At 47.1% G+C, this 27,487-nt stretch overlaps 1 protein-coding gene across 1 annotated transcript in view; it reads right to left on the reverse strand.

The window, feature by feature from the left end:
- Positions 1-2,340: 2,340 nt before the first annotated feature.
- Positions 2,341-27,487, reverse strand: part of NPC1L1 (NPC1 like intracellular cholesterol transporter 1) — a 157,284-nt gene continuing 132,137 nt past the window's right edge. The window contains exons 14-19 of the mRNA XM_068130146.2: positions 24,290-24,345; positions 23,933-24,083; positions 21,492-21,723; positions 8,021-8,134; positions 4,722-4,884; positions 2,341-2,652 (exon numbers count right to left, since the gene is read on the reverse strand). Of these exons, the coding sequence (XP_067986247.2) occupies positions 2,519-2,652; positions 4,722-4,884; positions 8,021-8,134; positions 21,492-21,723; positions 23,933-24,083; positions 24,290-24,345 (850 nt within the window). The 3' untranslated portion in view covers positions 2,341-2,518. The remainder of the gene's footprint in view (positions 2,653-4,721; positions 4,885-8,020; positions 8,135-21,491; positions 21,724-23,932; positions 24,084-24,289; positions 24,346-27,487) is intronic.

Genomic DNA, 27,487 nt, shown 5'->3' on the forward strand with positions numbered 1-27,487 from the left:
GGCCAAAAACAATACATAGCTGGATATCTCAAACAGTTGTGGACGGATTTGGACAAAACTTGTTGGCCAGGTTGTGTGTGTGACAAGGAAGAATCGATTCAATTTTGGTGAAGATCCGGATCCAGCTCGTAGAATTTTTTAAGTCATTCTTCACCATTGAGTGATAGGGCCAACCAGGCGGAGGTTTGCTCTCCACTGAATGCTGTTCTAGTTTGCCAACTGGTTTCTCCACCCAGGACATACTATCTTCTTCAACTAAAGTATCAAACAAGCCCAGCTACCGCTGCTGTTAGACTTTTGGTCTTGTTTTTCTTCAATCTTTAAAATCTTATTTTATTTCAATTGAATTATTTTCCTTAAACACCGTAGAACACATTTCGCCTTTTTAGCAATTTCAAAACCCTTCTGTGTAGCAGTACTTGGACAAAATATTACAGCATTTTACATCATGACAGCCAATCAAATTTGTTGTTCGTAAATCCCGCCAATATCCTTATTTCTCCAAAGCGGGGGTAAGGTGTTCTATGAACTCACTCGTTTTATTTGCATTGCAATTCCTGTTTGAGCTCACTCCTCGCATTAATGTCAGGATTCGCACCCACCAAACATGGTGTTTTTTTTGTTGTTTTTTTTGGGGGGGGGGCGGGGGGGGGGGGTTTGTGTACAAGATCGAGATGATTAGACTCTGATTTGTCTGCTTTGCCATTCATGATTGTTTTCCAGATGTTCATGGGAATGCATGCTTTAACGAGATGGCTACAACAGCAGGAGTACAATGACTGTACAATGTACATCCATTATGTCTATGAAGAGGTACCAGTCACATAATAGCCTGAGGGTGGAGGGAGGGGAGATAGAGGTAGAGAAAAAAACCTCCCAATCTTCGGCCGAATATTGATGTTCTGCTTTGACACGTCCCGTCATTTGCGATGAAATTGTAGCTGATCACAGTGAGTCCAAAACTAGGATATTGTGCAGATATTAATAGGTTTTGAGAGTGTGCTTCATTTCAATTTCCAACTGTGATGTGTACAGGAATTAGAGTAAGGTGGAATCAAGAAAAGGTTGGGAAACCACTCCACCACCCCCTGCCACAACTTCCATACATAATAAGAGCCAATCTCCTACCAATGCCATATTTTCTAAGTTAAAAAAGGGCGTAACTGAAAAATTTGCGAAATGACCTGAAACTCCAACTTGTTCTGTAACTTTACATAATAAACCATGTACCAAGTTTCAGTTCAATATGTTAGAGGGTATGGGGAAAAAATCTGAAAAAACACAGGTGGGACAGACGGATGGACGGACGGACGGACAGACAGAGAGCAAACCTACAGTCCCCTCTGGTGAAGGGACTAATAAAGAATGTAATCGCTCATCTCAACACAACAAAATAGCGATCTGTGTGGGCGGCAAAACAAGTCAAAGCAGATAGGAAATAAAATACCTTAAATGATGATGGATCCGCATGGAGAGAAGAGAAGCTGATGTTTTGGACCTTACTCTTCATCCATCCTTTACCTTACCCTCCCAATATACGTTGGTTGTCCCTCCCTTCCACCTGGCACACATGAAACATTATATATACAAATATGAATCACACCCCATTTTGTCTTTGTTCGTATTAGGTACGAGGCTGCGGGGTAGCTTCATTGGCTGAGGATGCGGCTGATGCAGCGCCCCCTGTAGGTTAGGGTAGGAATTTGTAATTTGATCATGGTTTTTGTTTTTTTTTGTATACAAGATGGAGGCTCGTGTGAGAGCTAACATTAATCACAAAAAGACAAACGGACACATAAAACATAAGATAAAGGGAGCGGGAGACAAGATGGAGAGAGAAGAGGAAGCGTACACAAGTACAACATTGGAGAGCAGGGACATCGGGAGATCTGTGGGAGGGAGAGGGCTTGGGGGGAGGAGGCACAGGAAAGGGGGTGGGGGGTGGATGAAGAGGTATAAAACACATGGACACGGCTAGGACTTCCAGGAAAGAAGTGGGTATTTCAAAAAAGTGGATCTGGGGTGAATTAACGGGGGTAGAAAAGATCAAGGTTTTGGATGGGGGAAGATAAGAGATGGTGTTGGCGATAGCTCGCCTACTCTTCGCGAAGGACACTGTGATATCTTTAACGTCCACCAGATCATTTCAGTAGACTGGACGCCCAATTTAACGTATATCCGAGGGACGGTGCACACATTGATGAAACACTGGGATGACGGTTTATATGTGTCGGGATTCGAACCCAGGGTATGACAGCTAAGAGGCGAGTGTGCGTACCTCCAGTCCCTGTTGTCTTCTTACATGCTTATGTAAGGACATTAAAATCAGACACACCACTGTTGGAACATAGCTCCACATTTATTTCTGCTTACTTGCAAAAAACTGTGACATGCATGTTCTATAAAACTCGCATTGCCAGTCATATCCGGCCTTGTCTTACAGATGCAGTATCATTTCCGCATACTTTGACTTTACGTGCTCTACGCTGCTTTGCTGGTCTGGAGAATATTTCATCATTTACTCAAAAACAGGGTTTGTTGCGGTTGTCATACATTCTTTATCATTGTTACAAACTGAGAAATCGCTCATCTTCATCTCCATCATCTCCTGCCTCCGCATCTTCAGGAGTCGCCCCTTGTTGAGTCCAGGTCCTGTGCAAGAGCAGAACCAAAAATGGGAATAGATAGCTTGGTTCATGTCTGAGATCTCTCCGATTTACACTTTACCTTTACTACAGTTGTAAGTGTTGTTTGCACATTGTGCCAGCTGAAAATGGCCATATTACACCGATATCTGACGTCAGTTTCCAAATAATTTGTCAATGCGTTAAAAGATGGGAAAACCTGGATGGTGAGGAGGAAACATTCCCATTGAATTCACTGCTACGATCAAGGATTCCAGTGAGAAACCTGATCTCGGATACCATCGCAAATGTAATGTCAGGTAAGCAAATGATATCACACATTCTCAGACGACATGCCTTCACCAGGTGTGACAGTGTGAGTGCCTTCACCAGGTGTGACAGTGTGAGTGCCTTCAAAGGAAATGGAAAACTAAGGGCATTGCGTCTCCTGTTGAAGTCTCCGACAGCCGCACACGTATTCAGGAAGCTTCGAGTTCACTGGACTCCATGTGATAACATTTTCTCTGGTCTGGAAAAGTTTGTTTGAAATCCCCACAATCAGCCACAATGCCGTGATGTAAACAAAGCTCGTTTACAATCTGTTCAGGTAAAATGTCAAATCAATTAAACTCTCCCACCAAACAGAGATTGCTCGAGACAGCACACCTTACGGGCCGCTCCTCGGTGTGCGAGTTATCATCGATGTTCTAACACCTCAATCAATGCCCCAAGTCCAGCGAATCATGGATGGAAGATTGACAATGAATGCTTCACAATACACTGGATGTGCGACGCTCCGACTCCTCCGAGTGCACTTCAGAACGTGCATTGTAAATACTACCAGAGTAAATGCCAAACGCACAAACTGTTCCTTTGTCAGAGCCTCCCTTGCACTGACCTTTGTGGGTGCAGCGATTGCTACGATAGTCAAGAGCACCTGACCAGTGATGATGACAATGATGCAGTTTGTGGGTGCAGCGATTGCTACAATAGTCAAGAGCACATGACCAGTGATGATGACAATGATGCAGTTTGTGTGTGCAGCGATTGCGACGATAGTCAAGAGCACATGACCAGTGATGATGACAATGATGCAGTTTGTGGGTGCAGCGATTGCTACGATAGTCAAGAGCACGTGACCAGTGATGATGACAATGATGCAGTTTGTGGGTGCAGCGATTGCTGTGATAGTCAAGAGTACATGACCAGTGATGATGACAATGATCTAGTTTGTGGGTGCAGCGATTGCTGCGATAGTCAAGAGCACATGACCAGTGATGATGACAATGATGCAGTTTGTGGGTGCAGCGATTGCGACGATAGTCAAGAGCACATGACCAGTGATGATGACAATGATGCAGTTTGTGGGTGCAGCGATTGCTACGATAGTCAAGAGCACATGACCAGTGATGATGACAATGATCCAGTTTGTGGGTGCAGCGATTGCTACGATAGTCAAGAGCACATGACCAGTGATGATGACAATGATCCAGTTTGTGGGTGCAGCGATTGCTACGATAGTCAAGAGCACATGATCCTGGCGACGAATCCAGCGATGAGGATTAATTCGACTCATTCTCTGACATTAGTAACTTTGAGATACATTTTTTTGTCTTATTCAAGATTCGGTTGTTGAAAATGTAGAATGATGACGTACACGAATTAGTGATGATGACGTCATCATTAATTAGTATGCATCACATTTGAATCACAGCATGGTATCTTTGCATTTCCCATGTTCCAATTCCACACTATGTCTCTGTATTTGCCGCCATAACTGTTCGATTTCATGTAGAAATATCGTATTGTGACAAATTTGATGCAATCTGATTACGTCATAATTACCGGGAACATTTCACTTTTGTATTCTGCATTGTCGATTTTGAATATTTTTTTGTATTCTCTTGGTTCGCTTCAGTCCAAAATGTTTAAGATTGACTTTGGTGGATATATTTTTTATTTTTTTCAAATGTGATGACGTCATAACTCATTAATGTGTACCATAATCAATTGGAACATTGAATCCTTGTGTTCCTCAAACTTTAATTCTGTAAAATAGTAAAAGTAAAATGCCAGATGAAAGTGAAAACCACTTACCAAAATAGCTGAGAATTACAGGAAGAAAGATGAGGCCGTGAGCCATGCCGAGAAGGGTGATAACGAGATTTAGGCGGAAGAAGAAGATTTGGACCAGCTGAGCATTGGCGAAGCCCAAAATGAGGATACCAGGAAGGTTGGTCATGGCGACACCAGCAAACACCTACGCGTGGGTTAAAACAACATGTAATCTCATTGCAACAACCAACAACACATTGGTATATCCTGCTATCATTGATTAGGCACTAGATAACTGAGCAATATCAGTTGCTTAATAAACATTCCTGGCACAAATATGTCGTTTGATCATAAGTAATGGTTAGTGAAGATGTAAAGATTATACAATGGAGTGCATGACCATTTCCCTCTCCATTTTCCGTCGGAAAAGACGACGCAAGACCTGGGAACACGTGGCTCGTGTTTCAGTCACGTGACAGTAAAGTCCACACTGTGGGTGAAACTTTCAACCTGACGCTAGAATATGTAGTTGGTTGCCACTGCTTGTTTATGAGTAATAATTGGGTCCAAGGTATGCTTGCTGCCAAAATCCAACTTGGCATTCCCAGAAAAGTACATAAACCATGATACATTCAAATCCCAAACTGCATTAACCTGTCCATTGTCTACCTTGCAATCCATGGGGAGGATAATTGATATCTCCTCATGTCATTGTATTCCATGTAATAGGTAGAAGCTCCTTCATTAGCACAGATCACCATCTACATAGAAGAGGGATGTTTGTGTGTCTGTCTTTGTGTCACCATTTTGCTGAGATGGCCAAACGGATCTTCGACCTTCCGGGTCACCAGTGAGTTCCGGTCGTGTTTTAGGCAAAAAAACAAAAGTTTTGAAAATTTAGACAATAAAAAATTGGATTTTTTTTAATCGCTCAAAAGTGCCGAAACCTTTGTGGTTATGTTAAAGGTAATATTAAATTATCCCTGATCCCATTCCTTAGTAGGTGTATGGAGATGTTTTAGGCCCCCACAAAAAAACTAGAAAAAAAAACAAAATTTTATTTCTTCAAAATGCAACATGATTAGAACAGCACCGAGTGGCGCCAGGTAGCCTTGCTAGTTTTATATATACCAATGCTATTGTCACAATTCACAGAACAAGCTCCACCAACAAACTATCCCACCCCTCTACCACCATGCCCCCCATCCCTCTACCACCCCATCCTCCCAATTGTCTTCTCTCCACCCTTCATCCCTCTATCAATCCGCTATGCCACCTCTCAACTACCCCACCAACCCACCCCTCTACTGCCCAGCCTCCACACCAATCTGCCACTCCACCCACTCTTACCCCTCTATGAACCCACCATCCCACCCCTCCAACCCACCCCACCGCATACACACACGACCACCACCCTGCCAATCACCCCCTCCACCCAAATTTTTTTTTAAAGAAAACTTGATGGAAGCAAACTAAACTTGCACAGGCACAACTTCAGGGTGCCCTTGTTAATGCCTGAAAGTTTCCACTTCTAAGGTCAACTCCTCCCAGAGTAGATGATACACACATATGCCATAGCTCCATTGTATATACGATAGATTAGATTTAAATATATAAATAAATACATTTGCAATGCATCCGTACAAGATGACGTCAAAACATGTGGCAGGCGAGCGTATTAGCCTCAAGTGGTTCAATTCATGCCAATACAAGTTTATGCAAATGCTGCATGTAAATGTCTGCAGCGGTGGAGGAACTCGGGTCGAGTTTGAAACAGTAAAGGGTTAGCGTTCTTGGTTGTTTTACGCAGTTTACTCTGATTAGAAGGGTTAAGTGGTGATTAAATTATGTTAATTCTCGTCACAGGTGGGATGATTGATGAGATGAGAGCTGATTGGTGGTTCCTCCATTTACGGGTGAGAGACGTGATTGAGTTTTTCGTATTGCTATGGAAATTGCTATCAACATTGCACGTCGAACATAGTTGGCAGCTCGGGTTTCTGTCTTCGCTGTCGCTGATGATCTGCCAATAAGCGATGAAACTGGTTGATGGTGACGCGCAGCGTTGAGGTCTCATGCATGTGTTACTTGTAAATGTCTGCAGCTGTGGAAGAACTCAGGTTGAGTTTAAAACAGCAAAGGGCTTACCTTGTGCAGCTTTTCTTGCTGCTTTATGCAGCTTTCTTTGATCAGAATGGCCGAGTGGTGATTTAATTTATACAAGTTTGTGTTGATATGGAAATTGGTTGGTTGTTGGTTGTTGAGATACAGGAGATCCCACAGAGCATCTGTTGACCTTTTTCGTCAGGTGTTTTTAGAGTATACGTATATCTCTTCGAATTTGGTTATGCTATTCGTGATTGCTGGGGAAATATCCGGTTTACAACATACAAATCCTTGCTTTCTCACTTGAAGTTTACTTCCGTAATGTATCCAACAAAGTACAGCCAACCTTGTGTTTTACTTCTGTTTCTTTAGAGGAATCGTGCGATGTAGTGATCAAGGATTAGAGGTGTAGTGTCAAGCGTCTCTGTAGTCAGTCAGCACAGTTCTGATTTTGTTGATGTTCAGAATGTTTTACTATTTTGACATTAATTTCTTTGTTGTCTACACATAAATTCAATAAGTAAAACAGCACTCGTAGTGTGCATAGGCTCGCCTCGTGCGTTCATTCTAAACAAAAATACCATCGTTACCTGAACACGCTACAATTGTGGCCCACTGCTATTATGGTCAATATACCCATATCATCCATGCAACCTATTATGTCACATAGTTGCTTGATATGGTTTATGACGTCATAACTTTACTCCACTCACCTCGGGTCGTAGATGAGTTTCAGATTTTTCGGATAAAGATTTCAATTCAACCAATTATGGCTGGAATACGACTTCACCGATTACATAATCATTATCACCTGGCCGATATACCCCTTTGGGAGTTCATTACATATGCCAAGTTTCAATTTTTTTTGTTGAGCGGTTTCAGAGATGATGATCGATTGTCCAATTTTTTTCTTTAATCAAATATGGCTGCGATACCATGTGACCTATGACATCAGAGTTAGCAAAAAAAAATTCCCATGTGGATTCCCACATGTGTTTCAAGCTTTGCATCGATCGGACAAGCGGTTGCAGAGAAAACAAATGAGAGCAAAAATATGCAGACGTTGATACGCACACACACATCTCGTTTTTCATTTCTGTTCCTCAGAATTCTAACACACACACACACATACACACGTTGCAATAGCCTCGCAACCCCTTCGGGTTGACTAGTAACCGAGACAAGTAAACAGAAATGATGTTTGAATGGACCTTTTCCTAATGTTGTTCCCTTACCGCGCTGCCCATGTTGGCTGTGGCCTCTTTAGCCCGCTCCAACCTGGTGGGCTTTACACTCAGGGCAAAACTGCGTGTCATGTGTGAGACGAATTCCACAGACATTCCAACAGCCTGCAGGAGAATGGGAATGCCATTAGAAGGACACACAAGGAACTTTGACACAGGAGGAGGCCATTTTCCCATCATGCCTGCTCCATATAAACACCAAATTAATTCAATCAGTTTATCAACTTCAGGTCACTGGGAGAGTCTGAAGGGGAGGGAACAAGCTGATGAAAACTAATTTCACATATTCACTAATTTGCTACTTTTATTGGGAGGTCAACGTGTACAAATACCGTATGACACAGTACAGTATGGTGCCACCGAAAATGCCAGATGCATCATGGGAACATGAATGAATCCCCTCGTCCCCGCCCACACAATGGTCATTTTCCCTGAGCGTCCGATCTCCTGTGCGCTCAGTTCGTGGTATGTTCGAAAAGCCTGTTAAACCCTATTTTTATGCCTACGCCGACGAAGTCGCCGGAATCATTACAGTGCCTTCAGAAAGTATTCACACCCCTTGACTTTCTCACAATTTGTTGTTACAGTCTGTATTTAAAATGGATTAAATTGACATTTTTTGCAATTGATCTACACATAATACCCCATTAATGTGAAAGTGGAATTTATTTTTTAAGAATAAAAAAAAATAAAATGAAATGCATAAATAGTGTTACGTTTGTGGTGGGGTAGGCAATACCTTAGTCCAGGTAGAATTGTATCAGTAGTGTGCTCCGACTGTCGTGAAGAAGAAGAAACCCCATGTATCATAAGTAGGGATCCGATAGACCGTATGTCGTGGAAGAGTGTATCTTTGTTCCCATCACGAGGGGTGGGTTATGTTAATTAGCCAGGGATTGTGGGTAATTAATCCCCTGTATGTAATGGCCTCTGTTATTTTTCTTCTGTTCCTTATGACACCAGCAGCACACACACCTAGACAGAAATCGCGCACTTATAACACTAAATAAAGGCGACCGGAACCAGGACATTCAACTACCGCTGGCACTGCCAGCCATCACATCGCAACAAAAGCAGGCAGGTCCAAGAAGCCACACGTCCCGAAGAGCAGTGATTGGTCCGGGATCGATTGGCGCAAGAACCGCTAAGATGGGCCTATGAGATTGGTGGAGCAGGCATGGACGACGTCAGAGCCTCGAGTATAAAAGAACCCTCTGCCTGACACTCTCTCGTCTTCTTCCCTCGAGTCCTGGCTTTGACAACGAACGGTCGTGTTCCGACATATCTTCTCTCTTGGGTCCGGACTTTGATAGAGAATGGTCGAGGCTCTTGACTTCCTCGCATCTTCTGGCTTTGGTGTTGATTGTGAGGACAAGCGCAGCTGGAGCGACCAAGCGGGCACGGCCTGTTCTCTTCGCGCACGGAGCCAGGAGTGAGCAGACCGCGCGGCGAGGCCTAGTTTCTGCACCCACGGGCAGCGCAACCTGCAGTTTCCCATGCAAGGACATAGAGGCCTGTGATGAACCAGGACGATTCCTGATGAGGATCAAGAGCAGCTCGGAGTTAAGTGCCCACAATAAATAACACACATTTATTTTCGTTCTTTTATATTTCCCTTTGTCTGTATTCAGGTCTGAATGGGGATGTCCCGTTTAGGAATCATAGTTTTTTTAATCGTGCATTCTTTGTTACCAGCATTTTCTTGAATAAAGCCAGCATTTTTGTACATTTTAATCCTGTGTCGGCTTGGAATTGATTATCCAGGTGCGAAGACGTCGGGTGGGAGCCATCCAGGTAAGTTCGTCATTCTCCTTTCCCTCGCGTGTAAAGAATACCGCCTTTTTTGGATTGAACGCCTTGGAGTAAAGCTCGTTTGGTCATCCGTGTCACCCTGCGGTGTTCACTGCAGGGTAGTCACACGACAATATCTAATTTACTCAAGTATTCCGCCCCTTGAGTCAATATTTTGTAGAGGCACCTATGACAGCTATTACAGCTTCGAGTCTTCTTGGGTATGTCTGTATCAGGTCTGCACATCTAGGGAGTTTCTCCCATTGTTCCTTGCAGTTTTGCTCAAGCTCTGTCAAGTTGGATGGGGAGCAGTGGTGAACAGCAATCTTCAAGTCTTTCCACAAATTCTCAATTGGATTCAAGTCTTGGCTTTGGTTGGGCCACTCAAGGACTTTCACATTCTTGTTTTGAAGCTATTCCAATGTTGCTTTGGCTGTATGCTTTGGGTCATCGTACTGTTGGAATGTAAGTCTTTGCCACAATCTGAGGTCTTTTGCATTCTGAAGCAGTTTCTCCTCAAGGATTTGCTATTATTTGGCTCCATTCATTGTTCCCTCTATCCTTACAAGTCTCCCAGTCCCTGCCACTGAAAAGCATCCCCATAGCATGATGCTGTCACCACCATGCTTCACAGTAGGGATGCTGTTAGATGGATGATGAGCTTTGCTCGGTTTCCACCAGTCATAGGTAGCACTTTGAATTCAGACCAAAGAGTTCAATGTTCATCAAATCAGACCACAGAATATTTTGCCTCATGCTCTCAGTCTTTCACGTGCCATTTTGCAAACTCAATGTGTGCTGTCATGTGCTTTTTTCTCAGGAGTGGCTTCTGTCTGGCCACTCTCCCATAAAGCCTAGATTTGAAGTGTGGCAGATACTGTTGTCCTTCCGGCAGGTTCTCTGATCTCAGCTAAGGAACTCTGTAGTTTTGTCAGTAGTCATTGGGTTCCTGGTCACATCCCTGACCAAGGTCCTTATTGCCCGGTTGCTCAGTTTGATCAGACGGCCAGCTCTAGGAAGAGTCTGGGTAGTTCCATATTCTTTCCATTTCCTAATGTTGCAGCTCAATGTGCCCAGATCTATGCATCCTCACAAGTCTATCTTGGAGTTCTACGGACAGTTCCTTGTACTTCTTGGTAGTTTCCACTCCGACATGAACTGTCAACTGTGGGACCTTATACAGAAAGGTGTGTTTCTTTCTAAATCATGTCTGATCAATTGAATTGGCCACAGGTGGACTCCAATCAAGTTGTAGAAACATAATAAATAGAACCTTAATGATTATAGGCAAGCATCAACGACCTCCTGCTAGATATCGTTTTTTTTTCTTTTCAACGGATGCGTTTACGGTTTTTTACGCAACTTTTGATTGAGGGTTTTATTTCAGTTTACATTTATAGAAATTAGTATTTTAAAATGCTAGGTATTGATTGAGGTTTTTTTTTACGGATGCATTTTTGTTTTTTTTAATGTACATTTTCATTTACGGACGCTTTCCGACGGTTCTGTGAAATTTTCCCGGTGTACCAGCTTCAATGGCCGTCGGCATGCAAAATTTCAGCTTTCTGTGTACCCCGATCTAGAATAGGTACACCGTATCCCTGCGCATCATAAGAGGCGACCAAGGGTTGGCGTCAGGAAGGGCATCCGGCCAAAAAAACATTGCCTCAAACAGGAAACCATGATTGTTATGGGGCCCACAAGGCTAACCCCTGCTCTAGCGGGGAAAAATGACCTTAAAAACGATCATTCATATTGATAAACTTGTGTGTAGGGAGGTTTGAGTCACCGTGACGAGGTTGACAAGAGAGACAGCATTGAAGTCGATGCTCCATAGGGTCATAACCCCAACGGTGTCAATGACAATCATAAGGATAATCATAAGGATGTTGCGGATCTCAACGTCGGCCTTTCCCCTTACCAAGGGGGGATTAGTCCCCTTGTCTTTTTCTAGCCGACGCGATCCGGGGCTATGACGTTCCTTCCGGTCAGCGTTGAGTAGGGTCGTCGACCGAATTCCTATTACCTAATTACCAATGCCACACAGGAAGCAAGGAAATAACCCTGCCCGAATCACGGTTATAGTGGAAACGCCGAGCGATAGCGAGCCGTGATCCGAGCCATTAACAAGAACTAAACCCGATCTGAGCGGTTCCGAATCGTGCCACACTTACCCAATGGAGGAAAGGACTGATACGGTCGAATCAGGAAAGACAGGAAGAACAGATTGGTTTATTTACAATTTGTACAGGAAGGAGAAGAAGAACAAACCATGAAGCTTATACAGTCTTAACTTATCCCAGGACACGGGCCCGTTTCACTCTCAGACACACTCACACGGGGATGTAGATGGTCGGGTTGGTGGTCCAGGGATGATGGCGTCCAGACAGCTCACTCCGGTCCTCGACTCGTACCGCGAAGCAGATTGTCAGGGCGGCAGAAGCTCCCGTCGTCGACGCGGAGCGGACAATTACAGGGAGAAAGGCAAGGCTGGCTGGTGGTTACTTCGTGGCTCCCCGTGTACGTATTAGATGAACTGGCGCTTTACACGCTCCCAATACCGCTCAATAGGCGCTCTCCAATGCAAGTTCAATAGCATACGTCTTCATACAAGCGCGTATCTGCTGCCGTCCTCTTCCAATGTGCTTTCTGCACGAGTCCTTTATCACGAGAGTCCTTCTATAACGAGTGCAGTTGCGTCAGTCCTGGACAGTCCTGTTATATAGTTCTCTCATAAGGGCAGTCCTGTTATATAGTTCTCTCATAAGGGCAGTCCTTTACAAAGCCAACCATCCCCAGCGAGTCCTGTACAAGGGCTTTGTGCGCGCGTTTATATAGCGCTGCCCAGCGAACCCTCTGGAACTTGCCAGCCGCGCCCTTACCACGCCCCTCATGCCATGTCACCCGAGCCCTGGTTGGTTGTTGGCTCTCACCGTCACCGCCTTCTGACGTGCTGCTTGATGCGGCCACACCCCGACCTCGCGCTCCTCCCCCTTTCCCGGCCTACCTCGTGGCCACCCGACTAGTTCGAGCGAGCAACTGGCAACTAACGCTGCTGGCAAACGAGGTGGATTAGCCAAATCGGGGCGCGGGATGGATGCTGCTCAATGAGGTCGATTTGGAGGGTGGGCCGCAAAATGAACGGGACCTAAGCTTATTTCTTTTACACAACGCAGGTATCACTGATGGAAATGGCCTTATCCTGACACATACTATGACAGTATGACATAACTAATGTTCTGAGGTGGCCTACGTGTTGCATGTGGACTAACTATAGGGGCAAACCTTTAACCTTTAATGATGGTATATTTACACTCTCAGAACCGCAACACTGCACCCCTCTTTCGCCAGGCTTGTCCCCGAGCCGAACCCACACAAGTGAGTACGACCGGTTCTGATGCAAGGGTCAGGACTACTTTTTAACTTAGTGTGACACTTAGGTGTGGTTACCCTCTACATTTAACCTAACACCCTGTGTGTGACAGTTTTAAACACTAGATATGTCCCACCTACTGCGTTGTGTACTAACTATCAGACTCATGCCCACAATTAACCGAATTACGGAAATAATTCTCAAACTATACATCAAGCCGGTGGGGAGCATGTTATTTACAAGACTAATCTCATTATTTACAACACTACAACTCAGGACCTGTTCTTTTGTGGGAAAGAAGAGAAATTTGGAGAGGAGAAACACAGAATGCACTGCACTGCACCAATACACCATAAATCAATACGCACAAAAAAAATGCACAATCATGCCAACCATCAATATGCACAAAAACCATTTCATAAATCAATGATGTCTTGTGCTTGGCTGCTGGGCTGCGGCGTCTTCCTGCTTCGTCTTCGGTGTGCCATCCTAAAAACTTACAGTCTTCTTTCCTGACACACCAAAGGAATTAATAAAAAGGCACAAACCGTGTCCGTTTTTATTTTGGCCAGCAGGGCCAACTTAGGTGGTCCGACTGCATGGCATTGATGCCACTTAAAACAGTGGTCCGCAGGGCAAGATAACGCTTGCAGCAATTCTCTGCTCAAGCAAAGGTGCCAGGCCACAGAACGTGTGGTCCATAGGTGTACCGGTGCAGGCAACGGGTAGCAGGGTGCAGCGCAAAAGTGCAGCCGCACAGCTCAGGGTACCTGCACACTCCCCTCAACAAAAGATAATGGGTCCATGGGTGGGGAGGAAAGACAAAGCAGAGAGAGTCAGCGAGGAAAGGGGAAAGGGCGCAAGGGTACACATCAATACGAGGTAATGCAACATGAGGGGCGCGGGAGAGCGAGTGGAGACAGCTCGTCCCTAACCATACATCACCCCCCATGTCAACCTACACAACCCTTGCCCCTCCCCGTATTTACACTTTACAAATTCCGTCTCCACCGTCCTGTCTTTTCTATCCCCCCTCTATACCAAATTCGGTCCCAATCCCTCCCAGGAAGGAAGGGATGGAATAAACACACAATGTCTCACCCACGTCATGATGCGTCTTTCATTCCAAATAGTTCACAAAACCTGGTGTGGAGTCCTGCCACCTTGGTGAGTGGATGTGTAGGGTGCGAAGAGATTCTGATCCTAGCTATCCTCTAATTGACATTAACTCTTTAAACTACCCGGGGTCTTGCCCTGCCAATCCAATTGGCCTCTTTAAACTATGTGGTTCTAAAAACCAATTCCCATTGACCATCCTGTGGTGCTCTTCCAAATTTAGGGTCTCACTCCCCCATTTTTTCCTACTGTGCCCTCGCACAATTTCGGGGCTGGGTCGTGTGGCTCTACCAGCAGGTCTACCTACCTGCACACCTCCGCCACTGAAGTCGCCACCCGAGCTTGCCTAGCTCCTCACAACTACCCTAAACTGGGGAAGGCCCTCCTGGCTCTCTCACCCCGCTGATGCCCTCTCTGGCATTGGGCTACCCGGGTCCTCTCTTCGGATCCTCGGGCCCCACTGAACACTACACTGAACTCTACCTGGCTCCCAGAGCCTATCTGCGGCCTCACCTGGCCGACAGAATACCAGTGGCGGAGTGTCCATTTAACCATACTCACTAATTAAGCCCACACGCCCAGCCATTCCACTCACTCATGCACCCCTCAAAGCAACAACTTGCTACTCCCTGCACCACAGATGTCAATATCAAAGCAATTTACCTAAACCCTCTACCTAACTTTAAACTACCCTCCCCGGGTATTCATGAAGGGGTCCATCTCCCCCCATCCACTCCTTCGCACCATGCACTCCACACCACTCATTCCACACCATTTACTCCCACCAAGCATTCCACACCATTTATTCACTTGCACCCCATGCAAGTCATTCACTCAACACCATTACACATGTCCTCAATACTCCACTCATACACTTCTCTGGTCATCCCCGACCAATGCCTCATTTCACCAAGCTCAACAATAACCGGATTCTAACACACACAACCATTCTCGACCAATGCCTCATTTCACCAAGCCTAAGAGGCACCCACAATTACACACACACAGCATCATCCAACTAACTACTTCCCTCTAATACTTGTGCTTTCCCTGTCTTCCCTTACACTAAGCACTTCCCTCGTCATTATCATCCACCTAATCTGACTACGTCCCCACTACTTGTACCAATGTCACTACTTACATCTTGTCCCTACTGTCATTTCTAAATCCCTAACATCATCCTAGCCCGCCCTCGGCGAGCTTTCACTGCCAACCCCATAAATCTACTGCTCCTTTCCCCCCCCCCCCCCCCCATACGTGAGGCATGGTCAGGCGACCATCCCTCCACACCGGGCATTACTGCCCACTATCACCCCCCAGTCCTCTTGCACTATGAGCCCCGTCATTGGAGGTACTGGGTCCTGCCTCGGCCTCTAAAGCCGAGGCAATCCATGAGGGCGCCTGCTCGCCGGTGAAGGGTCTTAACCAGTCAGCGTGGACGATCCGAGGGAGGGCTCATGGACACATTTTGATTTTAATGACCACGTCACAAATTTGCGACAGGACGACCCCCGGGCCTTGCCAGGGCGAGGTGAGTTTAGGACACCTGCCCTTCCGCCTCCGGGGATTGAAGAACCAAATCTTCATCCCCAGAGCGTACTGACTCCCCTGGCTCCGGTGGTCGTACCTGCGCTTCATCTTGGCACCCGCCAGCTGCAGCTGGGGGCGTGCGAAGGCATGGACCCTTTCCATGCCTTCCTCCAAGTGACGTGCATAGCCCTCCCCCGGCGGTGTATCAGTGGACTCTGGCACAGGACCGCATAGCAGGTCGGCTGGAGCCCGCAACTCCCGCCCATACATCAGCAACGCTGGACTGCATGCGGTGGCTCCGTGCTGGCTAGTTCGGTAGGCCATTAACAAATATGGGAGATGTTTGTCCCAGTCATCCTGACGGGTGGTGGTGAACAATGCCAATTGTTGAACCAGGGTTCTGTTAAATCTTTCCACCATCCCATCAGATTGAGGTCTCAAGGGCGTTGTTCTGGTTTTCCTAATTGACAGGAATCTGCACACATCTTTTAACAGTTGACTTTCAAAATTTCGACCCTGGTCGGTGTGCAGCTCCTCCGGAATCCCATGCCTACATACAAATCCTTCCACGAAGGCCTGTGCCACCACCCCGGCTTCTTGGTTGGGGAGGGCATAGGCCTCCGGCCACTTGGTGAAATAGTCCATTACAACGAGGATGTACTTGTTACCTTGGTAGTTGCGGGGTAGTAGTCCTAGAATATCCATAGCCACCCGCTCAAGGGGGGGCCCCCACCTGGTGTAATTGAAGGGGGGCCCTCATCCTCGGTGCTGGTCCCTTTTTAGCAGTACAGGCGTCGCATCTCCGACACCAGTCCTGTATATCGCGCCCCATATTTACCCAATAGAACCTCCGGCGGACCCGAGATGTTGTCTTTGTCCTGCCCAAATGGGCACCGGAGCGGGTACCATGCACCTGCTGTAATATGATGTTCTTAAATTTGTCTGCGACTATCACCAGCCAGGAAGTTCTCTCAAAGGGAACCTCCACCCATTTGCGATATAAGATGTTACCTTTCAATTCCAGGGTTTGCCACTGAGCCCAATATGCCTTTGTTGGCGCCCCGAGGAGGGCGACCTCTTCCCCATTAGGTCTTTACCCCAATCGAACCCATTCGTACACCGGTCCCAGTACGGGATCCTCCCGCTGGGCCGTGCTCCAAGCCAATGTTCCAAATTCTTCATCTGTGGTTAGTGGCAAAATTGGCCCTCTCACCCGGTTTGCACGGACTACGAGGGTAGGGGTGGAGTCTGCCAATTGCTCCCGCTCCTCGTGTCTCACACAAAATTTACGGTTTTCCACCAAACAAGGACGTCGAGAGAGTGCATCGGCATTCCCATGGGCCTTCCCGGCCCTATGGGTCACACTGAAATCGTACTGCTGCAACTTTTCCAACCACCTTGCAATTTGGCCCTCAGGTTCCTTGAACCGGAGGAGCCATTGCAGGGAGGAATGGTCAGTTCAAACCAGAAATTTCCGCCCGTACAAGTACGGGAGGAAATGGCTCATGGCAGCCAGCATAGCCAATAACTCTTTGCGAGTGACGCAATAATTTCGCTCGGGCCTACCCATGGCCCGACTATAATACGCGATCACTCTCTCCACGCCCCCCCTGCGTCTGGGACAAAACTGCGCCCAATCCTTCCTGGCTTGCATCTGTGTCCAGGGTAAATGTCCCGTCACTAGTGGGGTAAGCTAGAATGGGTGCGGATGTCAAACACCCCTTCAATGCTAGGAAGGCCTCTTGGCACTCCCTTGTCCAATTAAATCTCATCCCCTTCTCCGTAAGCCGGTGAAGGGGCCGGGCCAACTCTGCAAACTTTGCCACAAAACGCCGGTAGTAGGAGCAGAGTCCCAGAAATCCCCACACCTCCTTGATGGTACGTGGTGCGGGCCACTCCTCTACCGCTGTAATTTTGCCTGGGTCTGTTTTTACCCCCTCGCGACCAATGACGTGACCTAAAGAGGCCACCTCTCTTGCAAACAAAGTGCATTTACTCGGACTCAGCTTCAACCCTGCCTGTTTGAGGCACCCAAACACCTGGTCGAAATTAGCTATGGCTTGGGGGAATGTTTTAGCATGTACAAGGACGTCATCCAGGTACACCAGGCATGACTGCCATGGCATGCCGCCCAGTACATGCTCCATCAATCGTTCAAAGGTGGCGGGGGCGTTACACAAACCAAACGGCATCACAGTGAACTGATACAGCCCCTTACCTGTGGAAAATGCCGTTTTCTCCTTCCCTGCCCTATCCATCTCCACCTGCCAATACCCACTCTTGAGGTCCAAGGTTGAGAACCAATTTGAGCCCGCAACGGCATCGAGGGTATCGTCAATTATTGGCAGGGGATATGAGTCTTTGAGTGTCACGTTGTTTAACTGGCGATAGTCCACGCAGAAACGCGTGGTCCCATCCTTCTTTTTAACTAGCACAACAGGTGACATCCAAGGACTTCCCGAGGGCTTGATGATACCTGCATCGAGCATTTTTTCTACCTGCTCATCAGCTTCCTCCCTCTTGCTCCAAGGGAGCTGTCGGCCGGGCTGACGAATAGGCCGGGCCTCACCGGTGTGGATCTGATGTTTCACCAGGCCCGTACGTCCAACAGCCTCGGAGGACAAGGAGAAGATATCCAAATGGGATTCAATCAATTTGTGTAAGGCCTCCCTCTGGGTATCCTCCAAATCTACGCTACTTCGATTTACCATCTCACAAATGGGATCGGGCCAATTCCTACTATTTTTTTGAAGACTCCCTCTGGGACCGGCTCGGCTGGACGTTCTCGCCCTTCAATGCCGCGACTTCATTAACTGGGGTGCAGCCGGCTATCTTTGTGCCCCGTCCTATAGTGCGTGGTTCCGGCCCGGCCGTTTTTACGAGGGTGCGGCCCAAGACTAAACCCGGGATGGACTGCGCTGCCACCGGTTCGACTAGGCCGCGACTAGGCCCTCGGGGGAATGGTCACGGCCTCAGAAGCCTCCAGCGCCGTCCTCTCGGCCGTGCTCACCCCTCCCAATGGCAGCTCATCTATTCCCATTTGCAGGGTCCCCTGGCACAAATCGATTTTACAACCGCTGGCAGTCAACAGATCCAGCCCGATTAGGCATGGGTCGCACACCTCTGCCACCCAAGCTTCTATCTCCCTCTTTACCGACCCCAACTTGAGGGTTGCAAAACCACGCCCTATGATGGGGGCCGTTACCCCGGTAGCCAGCTGCAAGCTATGATTTTCCAGACCCTGGATTTTATCCCAGCCGTCTGCACTCGAATTAAGGATCACAGGGCTGATGATCGTGGCGCTAGCTCCTGTGTCCACTACCGCGTCTACCCCCACGCCGGCAATTTTGCACCGAATTGTCAGACTACCTGTACCAATTTGGCCACAATAGATGACCTGTCGCGTCAATGAGGGCACTTCTCCATCCCCTACTACCGAATATGGCCCTGTATGCTCTGCACTTACTATTTTCCCGGGCCCTGGCGGGGGGGGGGGGGGGGGGGTCTGGGGTCGGCTGGTCCGACCCGTACGAGGTGGAGTTGATGGTTTCGGCTGCCGGGGTCCGTCCCGGCGCGGAGCTCAACACTCCCACGCACGGTGACCCAGCCGGCTACAATTAAAACACCTCACCTGGTAAGGTGCTTGCCTCCGGAATTCCAAATTACCCCCCCTGTAGGTCCTAATTGGGGCATTTGTCCGTGGCCTACCGGGTGCCAGCTCCAGAGCCACCTGCCATGGTCCAGATCCCGCCAGGCGCTGGTCCACCAGCCTTCGGACCATGCTTTCCAGGTCAGGGCCCCTTTCGGTGGCCGCCACCATCCACGGGCCCTACCTGTCGCACCGCCACTGCATGGCGCTCGCTTCCCCGGGCCAGGGGCCTTGCTGCTTCCCAACGGGCCGCAGCGTCGGCCGCCTGGCTCAAGGTCTGCGGCGCCACATGGCGAGCTGCTGCCGAAGCTCGGGGTCCGGGAAGGCCTGGATGAAATGATCCAGCGCCAGGCTTTCCTGGGAGGTCGCTGCCATGTCTGCATGTGCGATCCCTACTGTGTGGCGAATACCGTACACAAGCTCCCCGATGGTCTCCTGGGCTTTCTTTTTCATACCGCGAGCTGAGCTTTAACAAGCTCGCTCTGCTGTTCTACGCCGAATCTATTAATTAGGGCCACACGGAGGTCTGGCAGGGTGATAGCACCCGGTGGTAAGGCCATCAGAACCTCCGCCGCCGTGCCGCGCAGTGCCCCCACAAAGTGTACTCCACCTTCGTCCGGATTCCAACTGTTCCCCCGACACACGTGATCGAACTGCGCCATGTATGCCCTCAAATCACTCTTGCCATCATACGGCGCGAGTGGAACCTTATGGCCGCCCGGAGGCCGGACCCCATGCGTCACGCCCTGCGGAATTAGCGCGGGGCCGACCCGTTCGGGCCCCCACAGTACACTATTCCCGGGGGGCTCGCGTGCGTCCCCTGTCCCTCTAAAGACTACCCCTGTCGGTGTCGATGCTTGGGTCGCCTCATCGCAACCCGCTACCCATTCCATTTTCGCACACCCCGGCTCACCAACACCTCTCACACTCCCTATGGTCGGACATCCCTGCACACACTCTCCCGTTACGTACTCCGTAACCACCACGGGTGTGCACTCTGTTGCACACCCAATCACGCGCTCTGATGTGCACTCCCGCACACTCTCCACGTCCAACTCACACTCTGTGTCACACTCTTCACACATACACTCCGTTTCAACACACTCTTCCCACATACACTCCATTGTGCATTCCTCTTCGCACTCTGTAACACACTCGTGCTTCGGTGCCGTTTGCACACGCACGCCATTCACTTTCACACCTCGCACTACGGACCTTCCACGAGTGCCCGGGTGACGTCGCAATCCCAAGCGCGTGAAAAAGCTTTTCGCGCCAAACCTTTTAGTGCCATACACAGCCCTACTCACCTTCGGGATCCTTTTCTCCTCGAACCACATCTGCAAACTTTCATTTTGGTTAGGCAGCACGACATTACAAGGCGAATGCAGACTTTGTACATATTCCATTTCTTCCTCCGATATATTTTCTAAGTCTGCCGTCTCTTCAACCCCAATTTCGATTATAATTATTTCATTTTCTTTTTCCTCGACGACCGCCGGCGCTAATAAAATTTTCTCTTCTACTTCGGCGGCCGTCGGCTTTCCCATACCCCGTGTCGCGATTTCTACCCTGGTCCACTCAACTGCACTTTGCTCCACCTCGCTTTCCCCGCGTTCCTCAAATCGCGCTTCCTTGTTGCGTACCACCACGCCCTTCCCGCTTGAACTGCGCTTTATTTATTTCCCCATCTCTTTTATTTGGCCTCCTATTCTGTTACCACACCCTTTTAACCCGGGATGGATGCTGCTCAACGAGGTCGATTTGGAGGGTGGGCCGCAAAATGAACGGGACCTAAGCTTATTTATTTTACACAACGCAGGTATCACTAATGGAAATGGCCTTATCCTGACACATACTATGACATAACTAATGTTCTAAGGTGGCCTACGTGTTGCATGTGGACTAACTATGGGGGCAAACCTTTAACCTTTAATGATGGTATATTTACACTCTCAGAACCGCAACAATATTGATAAACTTGTGTGTAGGGAGGTTTGAGTCACCGTGACGAGGTTGACAAGAGAGACAGCATTGAAGCCGATGTTCCATAGGGTCATAACCCCAACGGTGTCAATGACAATCATAAGGATGACGAGTAGGTTGATCAATCCCGAGAGTATGTCCATGCCCAGTAAGATGCAGCACACGACGAAAGTGGGAATCAAGCACACACCAATGTTGAAGATTCCCTCCTGTACGATCGTGAGGTATTGTTCATAATATACATAGATGATCCTAAGGAGACAGGTGCAACACTTCGTTTTTAACTCTCTACCACCCAACTTTCATTTGTATCAACTGCTCTTAAATTTTCACCCCTTTGATATTCATTCATCAAAATTGTAGGTGAAGAAAAACGTGAGCTCATTGGGTAGCAATGTTGAGTTGCACCACACACTTATACCAAACAATGATTGATACAAAAAGGGTGCCGACTATGTCCGTACAAAATACACACAAAACAATTATATAGTGACTTAGTTTCACTTATAAAAAACAGAAATCAAATTTTACAAAAAGATAATTCTGTATCTAATCATCATCGAACACTTTCCATCCTAATACGAAAACACAGTAAATACAGTGCATTCAGAGAGTATTCAGACCCCTTCACTTTTTTCACATTTTGTTATGTTGCAGCCTTATGCTGAAATCGTTTAAATTCATTTTTTCCCTCATCAATCTACACTCAATACCCCATAATGACAAAGAGAAAACAGGATTTTAGAAAGTTTTGCAAATTTATGAAAAAGAAAAAACTGAAATATCACATTGACATAAGTATTCATACCCTTAACTCAGTACTTAGTTGAAGCACCTTTGGCAGCGATTACAGCCTCGAGTCTTCTTGGGTATGACGGGACAAGCTTTGCACACCTGGATTTGGGGATTTTCTGCCATTCTTCTCTGCAGAACCTCTCAAGCTCTGTCAGGTTGGATGGGGACTGTCGGTGGACGGCCATTTTCAGGTCTCTCCAGAGATGTTTGATTGGGTTCAAGTCAGAGCTCTGGCTGGGCCACTTAAGGACCTTCACAGAGTTGTCCCGAAGCCACTCCTGCATTGTCCTGGCTGTGTGCTTAGGGTCATTGTCCTGTTGGAAGGTGAACCTTCGGCCCAGTCTGAGGTCCTGAGCGCTCTGTTTCAGGTTTTCATTAAGGATATCTCTGTACTTTGCTCCGTTCATTGTTCCCTCAACCCAGACCAGTCCCCCAGTCCCTGCTGCTGAAAAACACCCCCACAGCATGATGCTGCCACCACCATGCTTCACCGTTGGGATGGTATTGGGCAGGTGATGAGCGGTGCCTGGTTTCCTCCAGACATGACGCTTAGAATTGAGGCCAAACAGTTCAATCTTGGTTTCATCAGACCACAGAATCTTGTTTCTCACAGTCTGAGAGGCCTTCAGGTGCTTTTTTGCAAACTCCGAGCGGGCTTTCATGTGTCTTTCACTGAGGAGAGGGTTCCGTCTGGCCACTCTGCCATAAAGCCCAGATCGGTGGAGTGTTGCAGTGATGGTTGTCCTTCTGGAAGTTTCTCCCATCTCCACACAGGATCTCTGGAGCTCAGCCAGAGTGACCATCGGGTTCTTGGTCACTTCTTTTACCAAGGCCCTTCGTCTCCGATTGCTCAGTTTGGCCGGGCGGCCAGTTCTCGGAAGAGTCCTGGTTGTTCCAAACTTCTTCCATTTAATAATTATGGAGGCCACTGTGCTCTTGGGAACCTTCAATGCAGCAGAGATTTTTTTTTGTAGGCTTCCCCATATCTGTGCCTCGACACAATCCTGTCTCTGAGCTCTGCAGGCAGTTCCTTCGACCTCAGGGCTTGGTTTTTGCTCTGATATACATTGTCAGCTGTGAGACCTTATATTGACAGGTGTGTGCCTCTCCAACTCATGTCCAATCAATTGAATTTACCCAATGAAGGTGTAGAAACATCTCAAAGATGATCAAGAGAAATGGGAGGCACCTGAGCTAAATTTCAAATGTCATAGCAAAGGGTATGAATACTTATGTTAATGTGATATTTCAGTTTTTTCTTTTTAATAAATTTGCAAAACTTTCTAAAATCCTGTTTTCTCTTTGTCATTATGGGGTACTGAGTGTAGATTGATGAGGGAAAAAATGAATTTAAACGAATTCAGCAAAAGGCTGCAACATAACAAAATGTGAAAAAGTGAAGGGGTCTGAATACTTTCTGAATGCACTGTAGGCCTACATCATTCACCTGCAAATGCAACTTTAATGAAATTTTCATAGGCCTGCTGTCTTTAAGTGTGTTTTACGTAATAGCTGTAACTTTGTGAAAAATAGTAACTTGGAAAATATTTATTTTGATAAATGCTTTGATGAAAAAGAACAACTTGGAACTTTAGCCTGATATGGCCTACTGAGAATATCGGTAAACAAGGAAAATGATGACAAATGCAACTTTCAGAAGGCTCACGTGTAAGGAAACACTTCAAAGTTTGGATCCGTTCCATTGACCCCGCGCATAGTAGTTGTGATACTATCTGAAAGCTCACGGATGTTCTTGAGAGCTGCGGTGTACTCCTGTGAAGTGACCAATGGGTTGTGGTAGGCCATGAACCGCGTGGCTGTAAACAAAATAGTTGTGTGACAACATCCGAGTAATGTCAGTTTACATATTCAGTAATGTCAGTGTAAATTTGTTAGTGCAAAGCTTGAGTTCTCTGTATTATAACATGCCTTACTCTCAACCTTTGTGAAGAAGACAAGACCTCTGTGGGCCACAAGCCACCTCAAATAAACAAGTGTGAACCTCGTATTTCTTTTAACTCACCCAAAATTGTTCCATTTTCATCCATGTTGACGCATGATTTATATGCAGCCAGGCCACTGTGGGAGAGGTAAACATGAAAGGGACATGTTTTGTAGATTTCATGGCATTGAAAATGTACCTTGGAAAAGAATCAATATCTCACGACAACTTTGTTTGATAGTTTTTGTGTCTCTCTTTTTTCACCTGTAAAACGCATTTACCGGTATTGAATAGGCGGTATAGACATTACAATGTTTGCAATGTGATTACATGTGATTACATGCCGAATGTGATTCCGAATGCCGAATGTGATTCCGAATCCGAATTCCGAATGCCAAATGATTGCCGAATGCCGAATGAATGCCAAATGCCGAATGCCGAATTGCCGAATTCCGAATTGCCGAATGAATGCCGAATGTGATTCCGGATGCCGAATGTGATTCCGAATGCCGAATGTGATTCCGAATCCGAATTCCGAATGCCAAATGATTGCCGAATGCCGAATGAATGCCGAATTCCGAATGCCGAATTGCCGAATGAATGCCGAATGTGATTCCGGATGCCGAATGTGATTCCGAATGCCAAATGTGATTCCGAATTGCCGAATGCCGAATGAATGCCGAATGTGATTCCGAATGCCGATTACATGCCGAATGTGATTGCAACGCATTTACCGGTATTGAATAGGCGGTATAGACATTACAATGTTTGCAATGTGATTTATTTATCTTATGAGTACATGAAACTGTCTTTGGTTCACATCTTCCATTCTGGCCATTTTGGAACTATACGGACAGGATGTAGGATTTGGCCTCCATGTTGTTACCATGCTGGACAGCTCGTGCCCTGAGAGCAAATGAGGGTCCCTCTACTTGCTCAGCTGCAAGCGGAGGAGAAGGCCAGGGGGGGGGGGGGATGGGGGGGTGGAGGAGGACGGAGGAATTCCCCCATGGCTCCCTATTTCCCACACCCATCATTCCCCTCGACCACCGAGCTGCAAAAGGAATAAATCCTTTTGGACTTTTGGTAGAGGAGGCCAGAGGAGTGCGAGCCAACATGGGGGAATTTTGTTAGGTATGAAAAGCATCGATAAGTGTTGTGATTGCTATTGTCTTCGTGATCTACCATGCTATCTGTGGTGGTGCAGAAGCGATTCATCTTGTACGAGGCCTTGGCACTCGGTGTGGGGTTCAGACTGAACCAGAACCTACTCGTGCCCAGAGTAGCTGGCAATCGTGTGTGGTTTTTCTCTCTCTGCTAAATTAATCCACAGGCTGGAAGCAGGATGGAGCCCACTTACAGCTATTCTAACATGTTGAATTTATGGTCGGAATGCTCTAGGCCGACTGTGCACAACTTCCTTCCTGGGTCGACTCGGCCTCCGAAGGGCTGATGTGTGCCCCGAACAGTTGCGCATTGTAGGGCAAGACCTTTGATGTGCTCCTGGTGTTTCTCCCCCTCCTGATTTGCCCCACATCCACAATGAGAAAGGATAGTGACTTCTTCTTCAATAAAGAAAACAAGTTTCCTTTTGTGCGTGTATTCAATGTCTAAGCGTATACCTCTGTTCAGACAACACATCTAACATCCGAAGTTGAAGGAAATTACATGTTATACTGGGGTAATGTCTATAAACCTCGTACTTTGCTAACGGCTGACCGAGAGACAAAATGGTGAATGTGAGCACGCAACATGTGAATACCAGTATATGAGAATGGAAGAAGTGACCAGAATACACGTGTCGTGTGTGAATATCAGAGGTTGCATTGCAACCAATGGGAAAAGAGGCATCTTTAATGCAGGAAGACATTCGTCAGCATATTCTCGACATCCCAAGATGGGTCTCCATTTTCCAAGATCTTGGTAAATTTCCCAAATTGTGGTAACAATGCTAAGCATATCTCAGGCATTTGATAGTCTAGCATCCTGCTTTGCTGGCCAAGCTCTCTGCCTGTGGCACAGAAGGCCGCCATCATTACTGGATTTCTGACTTCCTCCACTCACGCAGTCAATGTGCTGCCATCAATGTAATCCTCTCCCCTCCCTTCTCCCAGTGAAGGCTGGAGTTCTTTAAGCAGAGTGTTGGACCCAATCCTGTTTCTCATCTATATCAAGAAACTCTCCATGCTCTGGATAAACGTTTATTCCTTTTTGCAGATGACTTCACATTGTTGCACAGCATCCCATCCCTCTGCTGGTCAGACTGCCCCTGCGTTTCTCTCTTAGGATCTGAAAATGATTAGACATTGGTATGACAAATGGAAAATGTCATTCAAACCTGGAAAATCCCACAGTCTCACCCAATCGCTTTGGAATGATTGTCAAACAGACTCACCTATTTCTTTGGTCACAATAGGAAGAGGTTCCATCTCTTGAACTTCTAGGCCTCATTATCAGCCACGACCTTTGCTGGATGGACCACATGGGGAAGTTGGCCTCCATAGCCGGCCGCTCACTGGGCATTCTCTGCCAATCCAAGTCTTTGGAAAATAAGAGCTACTCACAGTCGACAAGACCTTAGTCCATAGCTCAATAGAGCACTGCTTTCTTCCATTCGCTATATTCGCTTTCTTCTATTCTTTCTTATGCTCCAGCATCACATCTGTCTCTCCTGAATTCTATGGAATCTAAAGCTCCTAATATTTTTGTATGTCCTGTGATGAGGCTGAAGTCTTTTGCAGAAATGATGCTGTGCAACATTTTTCCTCTCATATTACAGGCAGGTCGGTGGTCAATGTCTTCTACCCTCTATTCTGCAACATTGCTCCTTCCGCGCTCTCAGTCTTCCGACCCTCCCCAGCAACTCCAGGATGCATGTGTTCTTCCACTAACCCACTCCTCATTAAACTTCCAAAATCAATGCTGACTGCACACCTCAACTGCTTCATTCCTTGCTTCTCCCATCTGTGGAACAACCTCTCAAAGGCCATTCTTTCTTTCTCTTCCCACCAAGGCTTCAAAAGCAGGCAATGCACCACCAACTCATGTAATCGCCCATCCTGACCCATGATCTCTCTTACTCCCATTAATCCCTCCTAACCCAACCCGATTACTTGTTGTTTTCAGTGGTCCTGTCGCTGTCTATGTCTCCTCGCACTCCCCCACCCACTCTCTCGCCCACACCCTCTCTCCCTTTCCTGTACTGGCATACCGTTGCTGGTTTTGCCCAATTGTTGCCCCGTTACCCCACTGTCACTATAACCTTACTCTTCCATGAGT

This window comes from Myxine glutinosa, chromosome 11 (assembly GCF_964187855.1).
Source record: "Myxine glutinosa chromosome 11, kmMyxGlut1.1, whole genome shotgun sequence".
NCBI classification, from domain to species: Eukaryota; Metazoa; Chordata; class Myxini; order Myxiniformes; family Myxinidae; genus Myxine; species Myxine glutinosa.